Raw genomic sequence first — 17,744 nt, forward strand, 5'->3', positions numbered from 1 at the left:
CGTCCGCGGTGAGGTGGGAGCCCCACGCTGCCCTGGCCCATCTGCGGGGACCCCCCTCCGTGCCCAGAGGCCCCCCTGTCCGGCCGTGCTGGGTCTCCCGCGTTGGCAAGCGGCCCGTTGGAGGGCGGAGATGCTTTGACGAGAATTCTGATTTCCACAACTTGAAATGGGGGGTCCTGCGTGGTGCCGAGGGAGAACACAGGAGACGGGCTGACCGCACGCCGGGAGCGGGCTGGAGAGCCATCCAGCGGTCCGTCAGAACGTCGTGTGTGGGCTGTGAGTACAAATTCCCCACAGTAGAACATATTGTGTAAAAAAAGTCCTTGTTTTGAAAACATGGAAATCACCATTTTCAAGACATAAATTAATAAATGGAACTTGTAAAAAGGCGACTGACAAGCAGAGAACACGTCGGAGTTTGCAAGGTGTTGCATGTGAGGGGCCCCGTCGCGGCCGGCCCGGGGTGGGGGTGGGGGGGGCGACACGCGGGTCTGAGGTCCAAGCCCTGGAGCTGCGCTTCCCAGAGGAGAAGACGGGGCTCGAGACGAGAGCGACCGGCTCAAGGTCAGACTCCCCTCTGGCCGCCCCCCACCCCCCGCCCCGCGAGGGTCACCCTGTGCAGGGAAGGCAGGGCCGGGGCGTGGGCGCAGCGGTCTCCCGGAGCCTCAGGGCCCTCGCGACATTCTGAACGTGCAGATCTGGTCCCACTTCCTGGGAGGGCTGTCCGGTTCCAATTACGTTCTGTCTTTTATCACCAATAAATTCCAAGTGATCCTTTTTCTCCTTATAGTTTTTAGGGTTACAGAAATTCCACCTTTGCAGTTTTTTCATGCTTGAATATATTACGGAATGCCACTTGCGTTACAGAAGCTAATTGATAATGTGATTTGTTATGTTGCTGGGGCATAATTCAGAAAGTTATTTCACAGCCTCCGATGCCCGGACCGGCGCTCACGTTCCATCTCGCTCACGGGAGCAGACGCACCAGAAGGAAAAAAATGTGGTCCTGCACGGATGAAATATTTCCAGAGGCTTTTATTCTTGTTGTTTGGGTGCGTGCCAACATCTTTCTAGAAGGAAGCTCATATATCCAAGGCTGCCCTGATTTGAATTTATTCCCCAATCATTAGTTAGCTTCTTTTGTTAACTGGAAGAAGAATGTGTATGTGTTGGAGAAAAGGAAAAAAAAATTAAACAAAAAGAGGGGAATCACCACCTCTCAATGTTATCAAAGATGAGTTGTTTTTCGACTTTTTATGCTGAATGATGATGCGCGGGCAGTTGTGAACATAGTGTCGATGGCACCTTTCCCACCGCTTCCCCAGGGGTGGCTGCTGAAGCCGGAGACCAGACCCGCAGGCGCAGCACCGCGCACGGGCCGCGGACCGCGCTCCCTTTGGCCGGGTCGGCAGGGGCCGGAGCTCCTGTGTGTGCAGCTCTGTGCGGTGGTTTCTGGCGCACAGATCTCTGGCCGCTCCCGGACGCCCTCCTGCGCCCCCCAGGCACTGGTGTGCCTGTCCCCCCCCGGCAGCACCAGTCTGTCCGTCCACTCTGCGGTTTTGTCACCTTGAGAGCGTTGCGTAAATGGCATCTTCTGGTGTCTGACCTCGCTGGTAGGGGCTCCTGCACTCCGCGTGGTGCTTCTGAAGTCCCTGCAGGGGTCAGTGGGTCCCTCCTCATTTGAGCTCCACGGATAAATGCCCAGAGCCGGTCTAACCTTCACAGGCGAGGCACGCTCGGGCGGTCTCGAGCGTTTGCTCTAATGGAGCAAAGCCACGGTAAGCAGGCAGGCGCGGGTGTGTGCACGGCGTCTCGTGTCTCTGGGACGCGCTCTCGCGCTGACCGTGTGCAGAGTTCCCGGGAAACGGTCGCCCTGAGGGGCTGCACTGTCCCACCTGCCCGCCCGTCCCCCTGCACCTTCCCTAGCATTTGCTGTGGTCACTACTGTTTAGTTCAGCAGCCTTGGTCGGTGCACTGGGATACCTCGCGGTGGCCGTCCTCCGTGCTTTTCGCCTCGGTACTTGGCCTGTCCTAGGCCCCAACCCAGGAGATCCCGGTGCTGACCCCCCTGGCCCAGAGCAGGGAGGCCGTGCTGCTGCGGGCAAAGGTTTGCCACCAGCGTCCAGGACTCGGGGTCGGGAGGACGTACAACCACCTGCCTGCCTCGCGTGCGCCAGGGGACAAACCCTCGAGCATTGTACCGTGTCTGTCTGCTTAGCTCCCGAGCCTCGGCCCAGATGGTGACCAGTGGTCACTTGGCCTGAGACCTGGCATCCTCTGGCCTTTGGGTGGCTGCCTCTGGCTCCCAGGTGGCCCCAGAGCCAGTGCTCAGAGGCCTGGAGAGGGCGTTCTCAGTGGCCCCCAGGGCCAGCGTGCCCGGGCCTTGCTGCCGGGCTCCTGGGGACAAAGACACTCTGTGGCCTGGCCTTGGCAGATGTCCGAGGGGCTGCTGGCCAGGATGCAGTGCCTGGGGAGATTTGACCCTCCCCCTCCGCCCCGCCCACGGACCCTCTACCGGGGTTGGCTTCACCCCAGAGACACATGGAGCTGGCTCTCCCTTACCCCTTGGCTGCAGCCTGGGAGACCCCTGGGACACGCGAGGCTCCCCGTGGGCCAGGACGGCACCTGTCTTCCTGCCACCCTCAACTCTGGCCGGGTGTCCAACCCTGGGACAGTGGCTTCTCCCGGGGCCGTCCTTGCGTGTGGTACTGCCCACGGGGGTCGGGGGGGGCTGGAAGTCCAGCTTTGGGGGAGGTGACGTGGCTGTGTGTCCCACACTGGGGAACCCCAGCGCACATGTGGTTGCCCCACACGGAGCCTCCGGGTGCCTCCTGGGGGCCCGGCCTCAAGGGCACGTCCACGGGCACCTCCTGCTGGCCTCCTCCGGGCTTGACTTCATTCGTTCATGCATTCACTCAGCAAATATTGGCTGGACCCCGCCACAGCATGGTGCCAGACCGAGCGCCCCCCCCCCCCAGGGACTCGAGCCAAGCTGCGTACCCGGGGTCACAGAAACCACACCACAGATGCCACACCACAGTGATTTAGTCGTTTTTACTAAAGCACATAAACTTCCAGGAGCCAGGGCGCGGCAGCCAGGGTGGGCCTCCGGGGACCGTGAGCCTCACCCCAGGGAGGCTGTCTTCCAAAGGGCCCACCTGCTGCTGAGGACCCGTGGGAGGCGGAGGCCACCCCTTGTCCCAGCCCCTAGCCCCGCGTCCAGGCGGCCCCCCCCACCACGGGACTATTGGGAACACCCGGGGCAGGGGAGGGATCTGGGGGTCGGGCAGCTGAGGGGCCAGCCCCGATGCACCCCTCGCCCCACCCACCCTGCGGAGCCCCCAGAGGCATCCCCTCCCCTCCACGAGGGTCCGGTGCATGCGGCGGAGGGGGGGGGGGAAACAGAGACAGCCCCAGAGGCAGCCGGACCGGGAGGCCCTGGCGTGACCCTGTGCAGAACTGGGACTCGGGGACAAGGCCGCTGGAGGAGGGGCGCCTACAGGTGGGGTGGGGAGGGGTGGGCGGTGGGTCCTCAGAGGGACCGTCGAGGTCCGTGTCCTCGGGGAGTCACCCAATGGCCAGGTGTGGCAGCCCATACAGGACCGAGTTGAGGGCGACGGGGAGCCGCTCGGAGCTGCGCAGCTGTGGCTGGAAGGACGGCAGCTGGTCCTTGGAGGTCCACGGAGACTCATCTGAGGACGGCACAGCTCACTGGGGGCAGGACGCCCGGGGCCCGAGAGAGGCTCACGCACGCGGGGGGGCGGGGGTGCTCCCGACCCTGCCTCCAGACGTAGCCCTGAACACGGGCCCTGCCGCACGCCCACACCCGGGACACCGAGTGTCCCCACCCCCCGTCCCCTCCGCACCACCTCCCCACTCTGAGTGTGAGGCGTCCAGAAGCTTCCAGCAGCTCGGGGCCTCCTCCGGCACCAGCTGGCCGCCACCACTAACTGGGGGCAGGGTGTGCATGACAATCACGGTGCTGTCCCTTCCTTTCAATGCGCATCAACGCGGGACCACGGAGCACGCAGGAGCCACGGCTTCCTCTCCTGCCGCCCCCAGCGCAAGTCAGCGGCTCCTCCGCCACCGGCTCTCTCTAGACGCCATCGACCTTCATGCACCTGCTGACGCCAGGCCCTCCCTCCCTCCTCCATCCACCGAAGCCGTGCTTATCGTCTGGCACTGCGTTCTGGGCACCGGGGACCGTTCTGGGCACCGGGGACCACGTAACCCCTTGTGCTGTTTGTCTGAAGACTTCGTGGTAAGTCACCCTGGGATAAACCTCTCCTGGTTACGGCAGACTGTTCCTTTAACGCGCTGCTCGAGCTATGGCTGGCGTCGTGTTTATTTTCAGCCCCAGCACCTTACGTGAAGGTGTGAAGGGGTGTCTGTCTGCTCTGAAGAACAAAGTCCCGGGGCCCCCGCTCCCAGGGAGCACACCTGGGCTTTCAGAACTTATGTGACTTGGACGGTTCTAAAGACAGACGGGCAGTTCTAACAGCCAGGGTGCCTCCCTTAAGGATTTAGGACGCCAGGCGTCCCTGAGGCTGCTGTCAGCCTGTGCAGAGACAGGAGGCAGACGTCCTAGCCTGCGGGGCTGCGGGGCTGCGGGGCTGCGGGGCTGCGGGGCTGCGGGCAGGGACACGGGGCTGTGGGGCTGCAGGGACACTGGCAGAGACAAGGGGCGGGGACACAGGCCGGGAGGTGGCCCTGCATGGCAGAGGACGAGCGGGGATGTGGAACAGCTTCCGTTACCATGGTTGTTCGTGTCCCCAGCTCCCGTCTGCCGAAGGAGATGGGCGGCCCTCCCGATGGGCCTGCCAGCTGTCAACAGATCTAGGAAAGAAACATCCTCAGGCTGGCCAGGGACCCCGCCGGCAGGCTCCCGGGGAGGGGACGGCCGCGCCCACTCACTTTCCCACAGGACGCTGGCCCGCAGCGCGTTGTCCTGCAGGAAGGTCGGCCACTGGTTTGCCAGGATGCTCCTGACCCCCACCAGACTCAGAAGGACGGCAGTCTCGACGGGCCTCTCCAGGGACAGCTGGGCCACACTGCGGGGACCACGGTCCAGTGTGACCGCCTGAACCGTCCCCAGTGCACAGCCCGCGTAGCACCAAGTGGGGCACGTGTCCTTCGACGGACAGCTCTCCGAGTTCTTGGAAGAATCAAGAACGCATTTCCACCCCCCACCCCGCCCGCCTCGGCAGGTTAAACGCCATCTAACAAGAAGCCTCCGGAGTGCTGCCAGACCCTTCCGGACCGCTCCCAGCATGGCAGTGGAGCCAGGAGTCGCGGCATCCGTCGGGAGGCGGGGCCCCCCCGGCCCCGTGGGGAGCCCTGAAGCCAGGGCACCCTCCCAGCTGCCACCCTCTGTCCTCGGGGTCTGCGTTGGGGCTGCCCTCCCGCCTCCACGACGCCCCCGCCAGACTCTTCCAGGGAAGGGGTCGGGGCAGACTGCGGAGTCCTGGCTCCCTCGTGGGGCTCTGTCTCCCCCCCACGCCCCCCGGCCCCCACCACGAGCCCCCCAGTCAGGGATGTGGAGGCGGGGCTGCTGGCACGGGGCGGGGGCGGGGGGGACATCGGGCACCTCTTGCTGTCTGAGTGCTCCATGTGCCGCTGCATGCTCGCGCAGGACCTCGTCAGGTCCAGCAGGACCATCATCTGGCACTCTGCGGGACCCAGGAGGCAGAGCTCAGCCGCCGCACGCCCAGGTGGAGGAGGCCAGCGGCCTCGCCCGGCTGGGGCTTGACGTCCACGGGCCCTCTTCCAAGGCCCCCCGGCCACCTGAGCCCGCGGGCGCAGCATTTGCTTCGGGAACCCCACACCCTTCACAGGCCCCTGTGCCAGCGGGCTGGGCTGGGCGGCACCCTCTGGGCCATGGCCTGGCCCCCCTGCTCAGCAGAGGCTCTCGGCCCCGGTCTTGCTGGGGGAAGGGGGGGCTGGGGGGGGGTGGAGTTGGACACACATGGTGAGAGTCGGTCACCCTGGCCCCGTGGGCCCGTGAAACAGGTGCCAGTGCCTGAAGTGTGACACTTGGCTATGGATGTGCAGGGGGCCACACGGGACAGAGGTGGACTCCCCACTTGCTACGGTGGCCTGGCTGAGGGCGGTTCGGGGGGCTGCCCCAGGGGCAGGCGGGACCTCCCATGCGTGAGGACAAGCCTTGGTCGGGAATGGGAGGGGGGCACCAAGGGTGCTGTCGGCCCCACGCGTGCATGGTGACTTCGCACACCATCTCGTCTGAGAAGGCTTGGAGTTAAGCTTGAGAGGCCTTGTTTCTGCTGCCCTTTGGGGCGAGGACTCTGCCGGGTGACAGGCTTCTGGGATGGGGCGGTGTGTTGGCCTCACCCCCATCTCCAGGGGGCTGGGAAGGAGACAGGTACCAGGTGGCCGTGTGCGGCGGAGGGGGGCGGTGTTCAGGTGCCCTGACCACGGGACGAGTGTCCACGTGCTGCCATCAGCGGGTCAGTTTGAGGGCATCTCCGAGGGGTCCTTGAAAAGGCTCTCCTAGCGACTGTGTAGGGCGGTCAGCCATCCAGCCACCCGCTGAGGAAAAGGCGACTCCAGGGCGAGCCAGACCACCACTCAGAAGCCCTCAGGGGACAGCCAGAGGGACCACAAGGCCCAGGGTGCCCACAGTTACACTACAAGGAGTGGTGACCAGCGTGTTCCGGAAATGCCCACCCCAGCCCTCCCGGACCCTGCAGGCACAGCCCCGGGGGACGACCCACCCAGGCCCTAACTCTGGCTGGGCCTGCCAGGTCCAGAGCTGGGAACTGGCAAGAGGGGGGTGAGGGCAGGAGGGGCTTCCCCCACAGCTCGGCCGTGCCTCTAGGGAGCCGCCAGCCCTCGGAGCCCTTCATCAGACAGTCGACGCCTGATGGAGACGCGGGGGCCTTGCTCCGTGTCTGTGCTGGTTCCTGTCGTCCTGGCAGACAGTCAGGCTTGGGGGCGCCGAGGGGCTGTCTCACCTTGTAGGTTCGTGGCAGCCAACCTTTCCACCGCTATGTGGGACAGGAAGCTCTCCATCCCGTAGAAGAAGAAGCCACTGCAGCTGCCCAGGAGCTGCTCCCACTCGGCCTGGCTGCAAAGGGAAGGAGGGTGGCCGGGTGGATGCAGCCAGGCAGGCAGCAGGTATCCCGGGGCGTCCCAGGGGGTCCTGGCTGCGGCAGCCAGGACCGGATCTGTCCTGAGGCCTTAGGGCTGCAGCTGCGGGCAGGAGAAACTCTCGGGACGTGTTTCTAAAGCAAAGCCCGTCCTGTGCTCCTTGCTCCCTGTCCCACCCCTCCGCTCAGGCAGAACTAATGTCCACCCCCCTGGTGCCCCCTGTTGCCCTCAACCCTGGGTTCTACCCATGTGGTTCTCCTGAGAAGCTACATCCCGTGCCTGGAATGAACCCTCCTTTCACTGTGCAGCGGCTCTGGAAAGTGCTGGAAGGACACTTCCCTAATGGCCAACCTCTCCCAGGTCTCTGAGAGGACCCCCAGGTGAGCATCCCTGTTCCCAGCCAGCGCTCTGCACCACTCCAGGAGGCCCCGCCCACTCACACACACACACACACACACACACACACACACACACGCCTCCCCACAGGCCACGCCCACTAACGCCCCTGCGCAGCTGCCGGAGGACCCGCCCCAGCAGGCCCCAGGGCACAATCCCACTGCAGCCCCGCCCCTCCCCCCCGCAGGCCCCGCCCGCCCACAGCCCCGCCCAGCACCCCCCACCCCTGCCCCCAGCAGGTTCTCCCCTGCCTTCCCTCAACCAAGTGCCAGAGCCTGGGGCACACCCTGCACCTTGGGCAGAAGTACACCCTTGGGTGCCAGGTCCTCATCTGTAAAGTGGGACAAAGACAATGACCCTTCCCCCCCCCCCCCCCCCCCCCCCCCCCGCCATCCAGGCACCTTGAGGACCAGGAGCCCACTGCACGATGACCAAAGGCCAGACCACAGGAGCCTCTGGGGGTGGGGTGGGAGTGTGGTTCCCGGGATAAAATGGGGGTTCAGGGTTGGGGGGAGGCTGAGGGAAACAGGGAGAAGCGAGGGGCCAGGGGGAGACGGAAGCCAGTGGTCCCACCGCCCCCACCCCCCCCCCCCCGAGTGTGGGGAGCACCCCTCTGGTGGGTCACATAAACCGGCTCGATGGGGGACCGTGTCTCCAGACACCAGACACCGACCTCGGGAAGTGCGTGCTTCCCAGATGTCCCACCCACAGAGCAGTGAACGAGTCTCGGAATCTTTCCAAAATTTCCCGGGTTACGGAGACAGGAGTCCGCATGTCTGCAACACAAATTGAATGGGGACCAGACACAGGAGCTTGTCTCACACGTGGAACCCTGAGGGGCTACAGGCAGCAGCAGGCCCCGGTGTGACCGCGGCGTGGCCTTGGCGTGTCCCTTGGTGCGCACCTAGCGTGGCCCTCGTGTGGCTGTGGTGGACCTGCTGCGCACAGACGGGGACACGGTGGAGTCGACGTCTATCACTTGTGGAAATGTCAGTGCCCCTTCCCTTCCCTAAATCTCTCCTAAAGAGGTTCTGAAAACCAGCTTAGCAAAAGAAAAACCCAAGGAACTAAATACTTAAAGCTACAGGGGACGGCACCAAGTCACGTTTCGGGCCCTGAGGGTCACTGGACCTCGCTTCAGGGGCTCATTCGTCGTACAACTGACGTCCTGACTTGGCTGTGATGGCCAGGAAGGGCCGCAGAGCACAGGTGCGCGTCCGGGCCCCAAGGCCCCACTCCCCCTGCGTGGTCGGGGTAACGGGAGGCAGCCGAGAGCAGAGGCCGCGGCGCTGAGCCCGCGCCACGCTGCGACGGAGCCCACGGGGGGGTTGTGGCCTGTGTGTGCATGTCGAGGGCCCGTGAGAGGCACTTGCCTATGACCCGGGCCTCCTCGTAGGGGTCCACGATGACTGGGTCTGGGTTAAGGAGCAACAGCCCACAGGCTTGGGTGTCCCGGGCAGTGGGGCCGATAAAGGATACACTTGAAGTTGTCGGGGTCGACCACGATGCAGTCGGGGGTGATGAGCCGGGGCGCAGCGTCCTGCTCCACAGACAAGGGTCTTTAGGGGCCCCGTGGCCCGCAGGCGGACCCCAGGCTCCCCGGGCCCTCTGCCTGTGGCCGGCGAGGCCTCCTCTGCCCACCTTGTGTCCCTTCTTAGCTGGATTTCTCTTCCTGAACTGTCTGCTTTTGCCCTCCTTCACAGTCCCATCGGCTGCGGACAAGAAAAGAAGGTGTTTGGAGCCAGTAGAGGTGGAGACATGAGGCAGTGTGAACGCGCTAAATGTCCCCGAACTGTTCACTTTAAGGGGGTTAATTTTACATTCTGTAAATTTCATCTCAATAAAAAAACCCCAAGAAGTAGTGACAACGATTGATTTTAATTTTTCTGAAGTTGTGAAAGCAGCGATTTCTCCCATGTAAAGGCTCGCGGGACTGGCAAAGGCCCGAGCCAGGAGACCTCGAGAAAGGAACAGGCACCAGAGAACCCCCAGGCTCACCTGGCTGGCCATTCACACACCACGCGGGGCACCCGCCAGTGTGCCTGCTGCAGCGGCCCTGTCGCGGGGCCGGACCCTGCTGGCTCCCTGCCTCCTGCAAGAGCATTTACACCTCACTACTCTGCTGGCTTGTAGATTCTTTTGCAAGTTCTGGAAATAGTGACAGGTGACTTCCTCTCTGTAGGCCCTCACGTCTCTTATTCCTGTGGGCGCACTCACATGCCAGGAGGGAACGGGCGGAAGAGCAAGGCTCTGGCCGCGTCCTGTGTGCTGTGCCATCAAGAAGGCGGCTTGCTGGGGACCCGGATGGACCCTCCGCCAGGGCGAGCGGTGTTCATTCCCAGCCGGTTTGCTAAGAATTTCTATTACGAATGCATTCATTTTAAGAAATGCTGTTTCTCTGCAGTGACTAAGATGCTTATTAAGTTCGTTTTCCCTTGGTCTAATTTAATGACGCTTATAACTTTCAAGGTCAGAATGGGTGATGAAAGTCATATTTTTCTCTCTTGTGCCGTTCTTGGCAGTTTGGGGGTGTGGGGCCAACAGAGGCTGGAGGGGTGGCCCTTTTTCCCTATTCTCAGGGAGATTTGTTAAGATTGACATCAGCTGTTTCTGGAAAGTCTACCGGTCGGTTTCAACAGCAGATGTAAGTCTCCCCTCTTTGTTGGTTAGGAGAGCACGCGGAGTTTTCCTTCTTGAGTCCACGAGCTGTGTTTTCCAGGACTCGGTCTGCTTCGGCTGCGCGCTTGAACATACTTGGTAAGGTCACTTGTAGCGTTGTCTTACCATCTTTCGGATCTCTGATGCATCTGTAGGGTCGGAGTCTCTTTTCACTCCTCACGTTGTGCATTTGTGCCCCATCCACGTTTTTCCTGACCATTCTCACTGGAATGTGTCTATTTTACGAGTTTTTAAAAACTTTTGTCTCTTTGTTGGTGTCTGCTCATGTGCTTGCGGCCCCCTCTCCTCTGCCTTGAGGTTTTTGTGTTCTTGCTCCAACTTCTACGCTTCCAGAGACTAGCGGTCTGGGGCCTTCCTGTGATCACTTCTCCTGAGTCCCACGAGATATGCAGGGGTGCGGTTTTAAATTTCCAAATGGGGATTCAAGAAAGCCACCTTTTGGTAGTGGTTTCCGTGCCGACCACGCTGGCGTCTGGGATGGTTCCGGGTGTTGCTCCACGTGTTTCGAGGCTGTCAGCCGTTACCGCTGTGTGACGACCCCACCCCGGAGTGCCTCTGGCTGTGGAGCCTGTTCCACGTGGCAGTGGGCAGCTGTCCCTTCCGGTCACCCTGACGACCTCTTTCTGACGTGGGGTGTCCTTTGGTTTAGCCGCGTCTCTCGTACACACGGCACCTGTGTGCGCAACGTCCCCTTGTCCACGCCGTCACTCAGTGGGCAGGGGTGTGGCCCGTTTGTGTATTTACTTATGATCTAGACGGATTAACTCCCGTCGCCCCACTGTTTGGTCCGTGTTTGTCCCGCGGTCTGTGTGCGCTTCCCCGTCACCGGCTCTCGCAGCCCCGCGGCTGCGTCATTTCTCTGGTTCGTTTTCCCTCTTCACCAGCGTGGACTCTGTGCGGCGACTCCCTTCTTCTGTGGTTGTCCGTAGACGCGTACTGGGAGTACTCACCGCACAGAGAACCTGCCTCCGGCCTGGGCCGTCGGGCGCTTCTGCTTGTCACCCCTCGGCAATGCGTGAGGAAGGCTCACCTCCCATTTAGCCAGTGTTTCTGTCACTCCACGGTGAGAACCGTTGCCGCTGTAACAAGTGACCACAGGTGGAGGGACTTAAAGCAACACACACGTGGTTCTCACACTTGTGCAGAGGAGTCCTTCTGGCGGACGATTTGCCCAGGACTGCTTCCTCTGGGGCTGCGCACAACGGGCTCCACCTTTTCCAGCCTGGGCTCGGGCGCCGCCCCGTCCTTAGAGGCGGCAGCACCGCCTCCTCCCATCTGTCTGTGACCTCCTGCCTCCATCTTGCAAGGGGCTGCTCTGCCTTGGACGCCGTTAAAATGCCGCCGGGGGGCTCATCAGTCTGACTGCCTTCCCTGGAGTCTCCGCTCCGCTTCTCATGTCGGGGGCTTCTGGAAACTTCTGGACACACGGGGTTACAGTCTTTGTCCAATTCTGGGGGGACACTGGCGGTCCCTGATCCCAGGACTCCCCTCCCAGGGCTCGGGCCGTGGCGCATTGGGCCCCGCGTCCCCCGTGGCTCCCTCTCGGGGCTCAGGCTCCGTGCCCGCTCTCCGGCGTCGCAAAGCCGCTGTTCCCTCTACGTCGCCTTTTCCCTGCTTTCAGTTGGAAGGGCAGATGTGGCCCTTGTCGCTCCATCCGGGATGCAGGTGAAGGTGCAAACTATTTGTTCTTAGCCTCCCTTCCTACTCACTGAAGTGCAGCGTGTCTGCCGGGGATGGCACGGAGGGAGGGCCTTCCCATACCCGGCGCACCTGCGTGAAAGGCGCCCGCGGACAGGCCACGGTCAGCCGGAGTCCGCAGCTGCCCCCAGGCCCGCGTCCCGGCCCCCGAACCTCCGGGCATCACCTTTCGCCACCTAGCCCGTGACTAGCTCGTCACCGGCTGCTGGCTGCCATCCCTGCCTTTCAAACCCAAGCGTGAGAGGCCACGGCCGACGCTCAATGCCCCCTTCGGCGTGACTCCCAGACACCTGGCACACACCAGGGGTTCTGCAATACCTCGAACCCACGCGTGCCTAGTAAAGCGCTGCCACGGCCGACGATGACCGTCTGCCAGGAGTCCACGTGAAGGTAACTTAGTCCCATTTTGAAATTAACTGTGGCCCAGGACACCTCTCACCTGTCTCCTCTCGACGGAGGCGGCTCCACAGCATCTGCAGGGAAAACTCTCGGGCCACGGAGTCCACCCCTTCCTCAAACACGGAGAGACCTTCCAGCGGCAGCTCCAGAAGATGCCTGTCCGCAATGAGGATGGCGTCGTTCGCAGCCTCGGGCTCAACTGTGGACAGGGCAGCACCAGCTACGGAGGCCGCAGGAGACGAGCTCCCGAGGACACGCAAACCCCTGGGCGGGCCTGCCCGTCACCGCTGATGCCGATCGGCTGGAGACACAGGGAGAAGTCTGAGCTCGGCTCAGCCTGTGACGGGAGGGGCGCAGGGGGGCGGCAGGATGCGCGGGGGCGTCTGGGGGAAGGACGCTGGTTTTCACGGCATAGCTGGGTCACGGCTCCGAGCCGGATGCAGCCTAGGTCACAGGATGGCCGGGCCTCCGCGGGTCTGAGGGCCTGCCTCCCGGAGCAGGTCCTGGAATCCACGACTCCGAACCAGGGAGCCACCTCTCAGAGGACGAAGCCTTGCACCTGTGATGTGGCAGCTTCTCCACGTGACCACGGAACCCTCGGAGGATCACGTGGGCCCTGCTTGGCCAGTTAGAGAAACCCTGCCCTTTCCGACAGGCGTAAATGGTAGTGAGGGTGAGGCCCCTAGACCCCTCGGTCGAATTTACCGTACGCACGAAGGGAAACAAATTACTGCGGTGAGCGAGGGCTGCGTCTGGGGGTCTCAAGTCCGAATCCCAGCGGACAAAGGTGACCGCGGGTGGGCCGACTCCGGCCCCTCAGCTGGAGCGGGAAGCACCACCACCGGCCCCGCAGCCGCACGCACCCCCAGCCCTCATCTGTCGTCCGGCTGCGGAGCCGCTGGTGCTGCGACACGCGAGCCGCGAGTGTGTGCAGGTGGGTGCGCGGTGGCAGCGCCGCGTGGGGAGGGGGCACCAGCGGGGCTTCCGGGTCAGAGCACCTGCCGGGTCAGAGCACCCGAGGCGGGCGCGCTCCCTTCCCTCCCGCTCGATGACCCCACGTGGGCCCCAGAAAAGGAGACAGACGAAAATGCCTTTGAACAAGAGTGATGGGCACGATCGCAGGTGCCGGGTGGGAGATGGGCGCCTCGTGGTCACACCTGCTCCGGCCGCGGGGCTGGGAGGACGGCGCGAGCGCATTTCCCACATTTTCAGGCCCGTCGAGTGGGAAACCGGAGGGGCTGTCCTGACCGCGTGGAGACGACCGGGAAGCCTCCGGAGCTCAGGCGCCGGGCGCCCCCTCCCCAGGGGCGGCCAGACCAGCACGTGTCGCCCTTCACTCGGGAGCCAGCAGGTCCCTGTGCAGAAGCTGGTCGCGCCCTCGTGTCATCAGGGGCGCACGCTCCCGAGGGTGACGGGCAGTATGCCACCACGCGGGCCACCAGCTCCCCCAGGAGGGGCGGGTCTGCGGGTGCAGGAAGCCCCCGCTCCGGGCTCTGGTACGTGGGGCGCACAGACCCCTGAGGGGACTTTCTCACGCCCTGTGGGCACTCAGCGCCCTGGGAGACCCCCAGGGGACGCCTATTTCTGACCCACCTGGGCTCCCCCAACCCAGCCTCCCCTCCGGCGTGCTCTCACTCACCCCGGGGCAGGGACACTTTCCTTTCCTTGTCTTTGCCCTTTGGTCTCCCTGAATCCGCGGCAACAGTGGGCACCTGTGTTCTGGAGGCCAAAGGCACGTCCTCAGGTTTTTAAAAACACATGAAAATCACACGTACTAAGGATGTAAAGAACACCTCCCTGGACCGTTTCACATCAGGGCAGGGAGTGTCACTTTTGGGGGCCGGTCTCGCTGAGATGGGGGCAGGGATAACTGGGCACAGACAGAAACAAAGGCCGCCCAAGGCCTCTCCCTTCCCTACCAAGAATAAGTCAAAGGGGTTCAGGACCCCGGGCCACGTGTCCCACTCCCACCCTGTTCGGGCACCAGGCACTGCAAGGGCATGGGGCAGAGGAGACCTGAGTGGTGGGGATGTTCCCCCAGAAAAGATTTTCAGCAGAGTCGGGACTTTTTCCCTATGACAGAGGCCCCGAGTCGGGCATTCTGGATTTGAGGGGCCCTTTGGCCTTTCCCGTCTGAATTCAGCACGGTCTGATTTAGGGCAGAGCAAAGCTCATCAACTTCACAGCAGAGACCTGAACCTCCACGTGGGAATGACGCCCACCCAGCCCACCGCCGGCCACTCAGCTCATGCTGGGCTTTGGGGAGGCTGGGGTCAGAGCTGGCTTGCAGGCTGAGCCCCCGCCCTGGCCAACCTGGCCCCCAGCCCCCTATTCCTGACCACCCCCAGCACCTTCAGGCATCACTTCTGGGGACAGAGAGATGGTGATTCCCTTCCCTGTCCCGAGGAGAGTCCTGGACTTTGTGCTCGAAACCCGCCCCCACCTGGACCACGACATCTAGCTAGCACCGCCCTATCCCCCCCCACCCCCCCACCCCGTGGCCTGCACCCTCGTGCCGGGAGCTGCTCAGACAGCAAACACTTCCGCAATCAGCCCGCAACAGGTACCTGGCCTCAGGGCTGCCGAGCACTGGAAACAGCGGCCTCAGGTACCCCTCCATGGACGCCAGGACTTCCCCAAACTTCCGCAGAGAGTGCCCTTCCCTCTCAGGAGGCGCATTTTCCAATTCCTGCCTCAGCCCAAACATCAGGCCATGATCAGAAGCGTTTCAGGGGGCCTCATAAAATCCCAGCCCAGTTAGCGCACAGAGTGAGGAAGACGCTGCAGGACCCGCCCTTCCAGAAAAAAGCTTGGTGGCCAGGGGCGCGGCTCAGCTGCACAGCAGGCTCCTTGCACCCCACCGGCCCGCCCCAGGCACCGGGCTCCACCGGACCCCAGACTCCTTGCCGGTCCCAGCCGCCCGCTCCTCTGGGGCCCGCCCTGGCGCCCCCAGCCCCACTGGTTCCTCTGCTCACATCATGGAGGCACCTGCACCAGACTCGCTCAAGGAGTCGAAAAGCATCAGCCATCCTGCCGGGACCCCGACCTGGGCGTCCGGCAATGCCTGGGGTCCGGATGACCGGTGCCGCTCACCCAGCACCCCTCCTTCACCTCACTGCAGCCGGGCCGGGGTCCTGGTCCCACCTGCGTGACGGAGCAGCCCAGGCAGCTGGGCTCGGGGCCTCACCGTGCTTGAGTTCAGGGCCATGTCCTCATTGGTCACCTCCACCTGGGTCAGCTCCCGGAACTGCTGGGCATCGGCCAGTAGGCAGGAGAAGGTGGCTGGGTTCACGGCCACCCGTGCCACCTTGCAGAAGCCTGTGGAGACCGACACTGCCGCTGTCCCCCCCCCCCCCATAGTCTGAGGGGCCGAGGACAGACGGAGCGGGGGCTGTGCATGAACACTGGGAGTCGATACACACGGGCACTCATGGTGGCTGTCAGAGTGGGGGCTCAGGCGGGTGTCCCCCAGTCTATAGCCTGAAACAGTAAGTGGAATTATGTGCCTGAGGTGTAAGGAAGAAAGGGGGAAGTAGTGATTCCTGGGAGAAGAGATTGTGGAGCCGAGTGAGGGCCACCCAGGGACTTTGAGCATCACCAGCCCCGAGGGCAGCTGAGGCTGGGGTCCGGTCCTGGGAAACACACGTCTCTGCCTGAGTTCCCGTCTCTCACAGGCTCGACGACCCCCACCCAGCAAGCCTCCCCACCCTTCAGGCCCCCCCCCCCCGTGGAGAAAGGCAGGTCCACCTGCCCCCCTGCTGAGGACTGTGTTTGAGGAGCACCTCCTGCAGTGGAACTCACCGCCCGCTTGGAGCATCTTCCCTTTGGCCGCAGGGACGGACCTGGGTCTCTCGTAGGCAGCGCCATACAGATGGGTCCTGTTGCCAGGACACGGGGCAGGGTCAGAGCCCAGCTCGTGGGGCCCTCGGGGAGCCCATTCAGTGGACCACACCACACACCCCCTGGCGGGGCCCCCTCCCCACGAATGCCTTGGCCAAGTCAAGACGTAGAATTGAAACAGACCCATCTGGGCACAGTCGTCGCCGTGAGCTGTCTGACTTCTCTCTGCTCGGCAGGTACACGGGCATCGTGTCCCCCTGTCATGCCAGCCTGGTGGGACGCCGCACCCACCCCCTCTCAGCCTGGAGCACCTGCTGGCCTGTGTCTGTCCAGCCAGGGCCTTCGGTGCACCCATAACGTGCCCTGCATGGTGACAACCTCCCCCCCCCCGCCCCCAGTGACAGTGCCGTGTCCACGCTGCTCCGCTAGACTTCTTAACAGGATGGCCAACGTCCCCAGAACAGGGACAAGAAGGCCTTACCTGTCCCGCCCGTGCTGCAGAAAGAGAATCCGAAAGGTAGGCGGCATTTCATTCAGGTGGTTAAAATGCTGCTCAGTGACCCAGAGATTTTGCCAAGCCTGCGTGTGACAGACAGGAATCAACGGACCACGCCGGATGCTGGCACAGTCCCTGAGCTGTGCTCAGACGCTTTGTGCCAGGCCTCTGGCTGGGGTCTGCCCAGGCCGGCCTGGGGCGCGACCCCTGCAGCTCTCGCGGCCGCCACAAGGGGGCAGAGGGCACACGCGGCCTTCACTGGGATCCACCCAGTGTGCACCCTCTTGGCCTCTGTCGCAAACTTGACCTGCCCTACCCATGCAGGCCTAAGAACCCAAACAAGTAACAAACGGAAGATCCACCAGCAGCCTAATGCCTTCCCTCTGTTCCTCTGCCCAGTCCCCTGAACGCCACAAGGCGTGGTCACTCGCGTGCCCCTGCCCTCCGCGCACCCTGCTCCCAGGGCACCTGCTCCGAGGCGCATCTGGCTGGGGCGCGCATCCCGCCCGGAGCCCACTCCCTCACCCTCCCCGGCTCCGAGGCGCATCCCACTCCGCAGCCGTCCCGAGGAACCGGCCCACAAGCACGGGTCCCCACTTGCTACTGAAACCAGCCTCGGGTTGGCGAGCACCGACGGGTGGTCTGCATTCACGTCCCAGCCTACAGGCGGAGCAGGCACAAAGCAGAAGCATGACCCAGCCACACCCACCCGCCCAGAGGTGGAGCCAGGGCGGCTGGCGCGGAGCGCCCCCTGCTGGGGACCAGACTGGCTTCTTGGAGAGCGGAGTGAGCCCGCCACCAGCCTCTGTCCTCTCCCGGCAGTGGCAGTGGCAGTGGCAGTCCGTCCCGCTTGGGCCACCTGGGAAGCTGCGGGTCGGGCCCTGGGCGTGTGCTCCCTGGGGACCACGCGGGGGCATTCCACCGGGGTGCAGGCCAGGGACACAGGTGCAGCTGAGCACAGACCGTGACGCCAGAGGGGCTGCTGCATGGATGCAGGCCCACCCCACCCGTGTGACCCGGGTCCTGCTGAACCTGATCCGTTTTAGCGCCTCTGGGGGTCTGGCAGCATCTGAATGCAGGCCTCTTTGCATTCCACTAATAACTAATGAAGCTGGGGGCCATTAAAAAT

The 17,744-nt window shown here is 63.4% G+C and overlaps 1 protein-coding gene across 3 annotated transcripts in view; it reads right to left on the bottom strand.

The window, feature by feature from the left end:
• Positions 1 to 3,039: 3,039 nt before the first annotated feature.
• CFAP46 (cilia and flagella associated protein 46) overlaps positions 3,040 to 17,744 on the bottom strand; it is a 96,450-nt gene continuing 81,745 nt past the window's right edge. For 2 of the 3 annotated variants that reach the window (XM_043597950.1, XM_043597947.1), the window contains 14 exons: positions 16,601 to 16,698; positions 16,081 to 16,157; positions 15,467 to 15,597; positions 14,847 to 14,968; positions 13,919 to 13,998; positions 12,320 to 12,478; positions 9,145 to 9,215; positions 8,983 to 9,043; positions 8,877 to 8,912; positions 8,177 to 8,279; positions 6,972 to 7,084; positions 5,588 to 5,669; positions 4,915 to 5,051; positions 4,328 to 4,836 (listed from right to left, as the gene is read on the bottom strand). In XM_043597950.1, coding sequence (XP_043453885.1) covers positions 4,475 to 4,836; positions 4,915 to 5,051; positions 5,588 to 5,669; positions 6,972 to 7,084; positions 8,177 to 8,279; positions 8,877 to 8,912; positions 8,983 to 9,043; positions 9,145 to 9,215; positions 12,320 to 12,478; positions 13,919 to 13,998; positions 14,847 to 14,968; positions 15,467 to 15,597; positions 16,081 to 16,157; positions 16,601 to 16,698 — 1,632 coding nt within the window. In that variant the 3' untranslated portion in view covers positions 4,328 to 4,474. Of the gene's footprint in view, positions 3,693 to 4,327; positions 4,837 to 4,914; positions 5,052 to 5,587; positions 5,670 to 6,971; positions 7,085 to 8,176; positions 8,280 to 8,876; positions 8,913 to 8,982; positions 9,044 to 9,144; positions 9,216 to 12,319; positions 12,479 to 13,918; positions 13,999 to 14,846; positions 14,969 to 15,466; positions 15,598 to 16,080; positions 16,158 to 16,600; positions 16,699 to 17,744 lie in introns of those variants that run through there. The other variant, XM_043597948.1, reaches the window with a different exon arrangement.

This window comes from Prionailurus bengalensis, chromosome D2 (assembly GCF_016509475.1).
Source record: "Prionailurus bengalensis isolate Pbe53 chromosome D2, Fcat_Pben_1.1_paternal_pri, whole genome shotgun sequence".
In the NCBI taxonomy this organism is placed as follows: domain Eukaryota; kingdom Metazoa; phylum Chordata; class Mammalia; order Carnivora; family Felidae; genus Prionailurus; species Prionailurus bengalensis.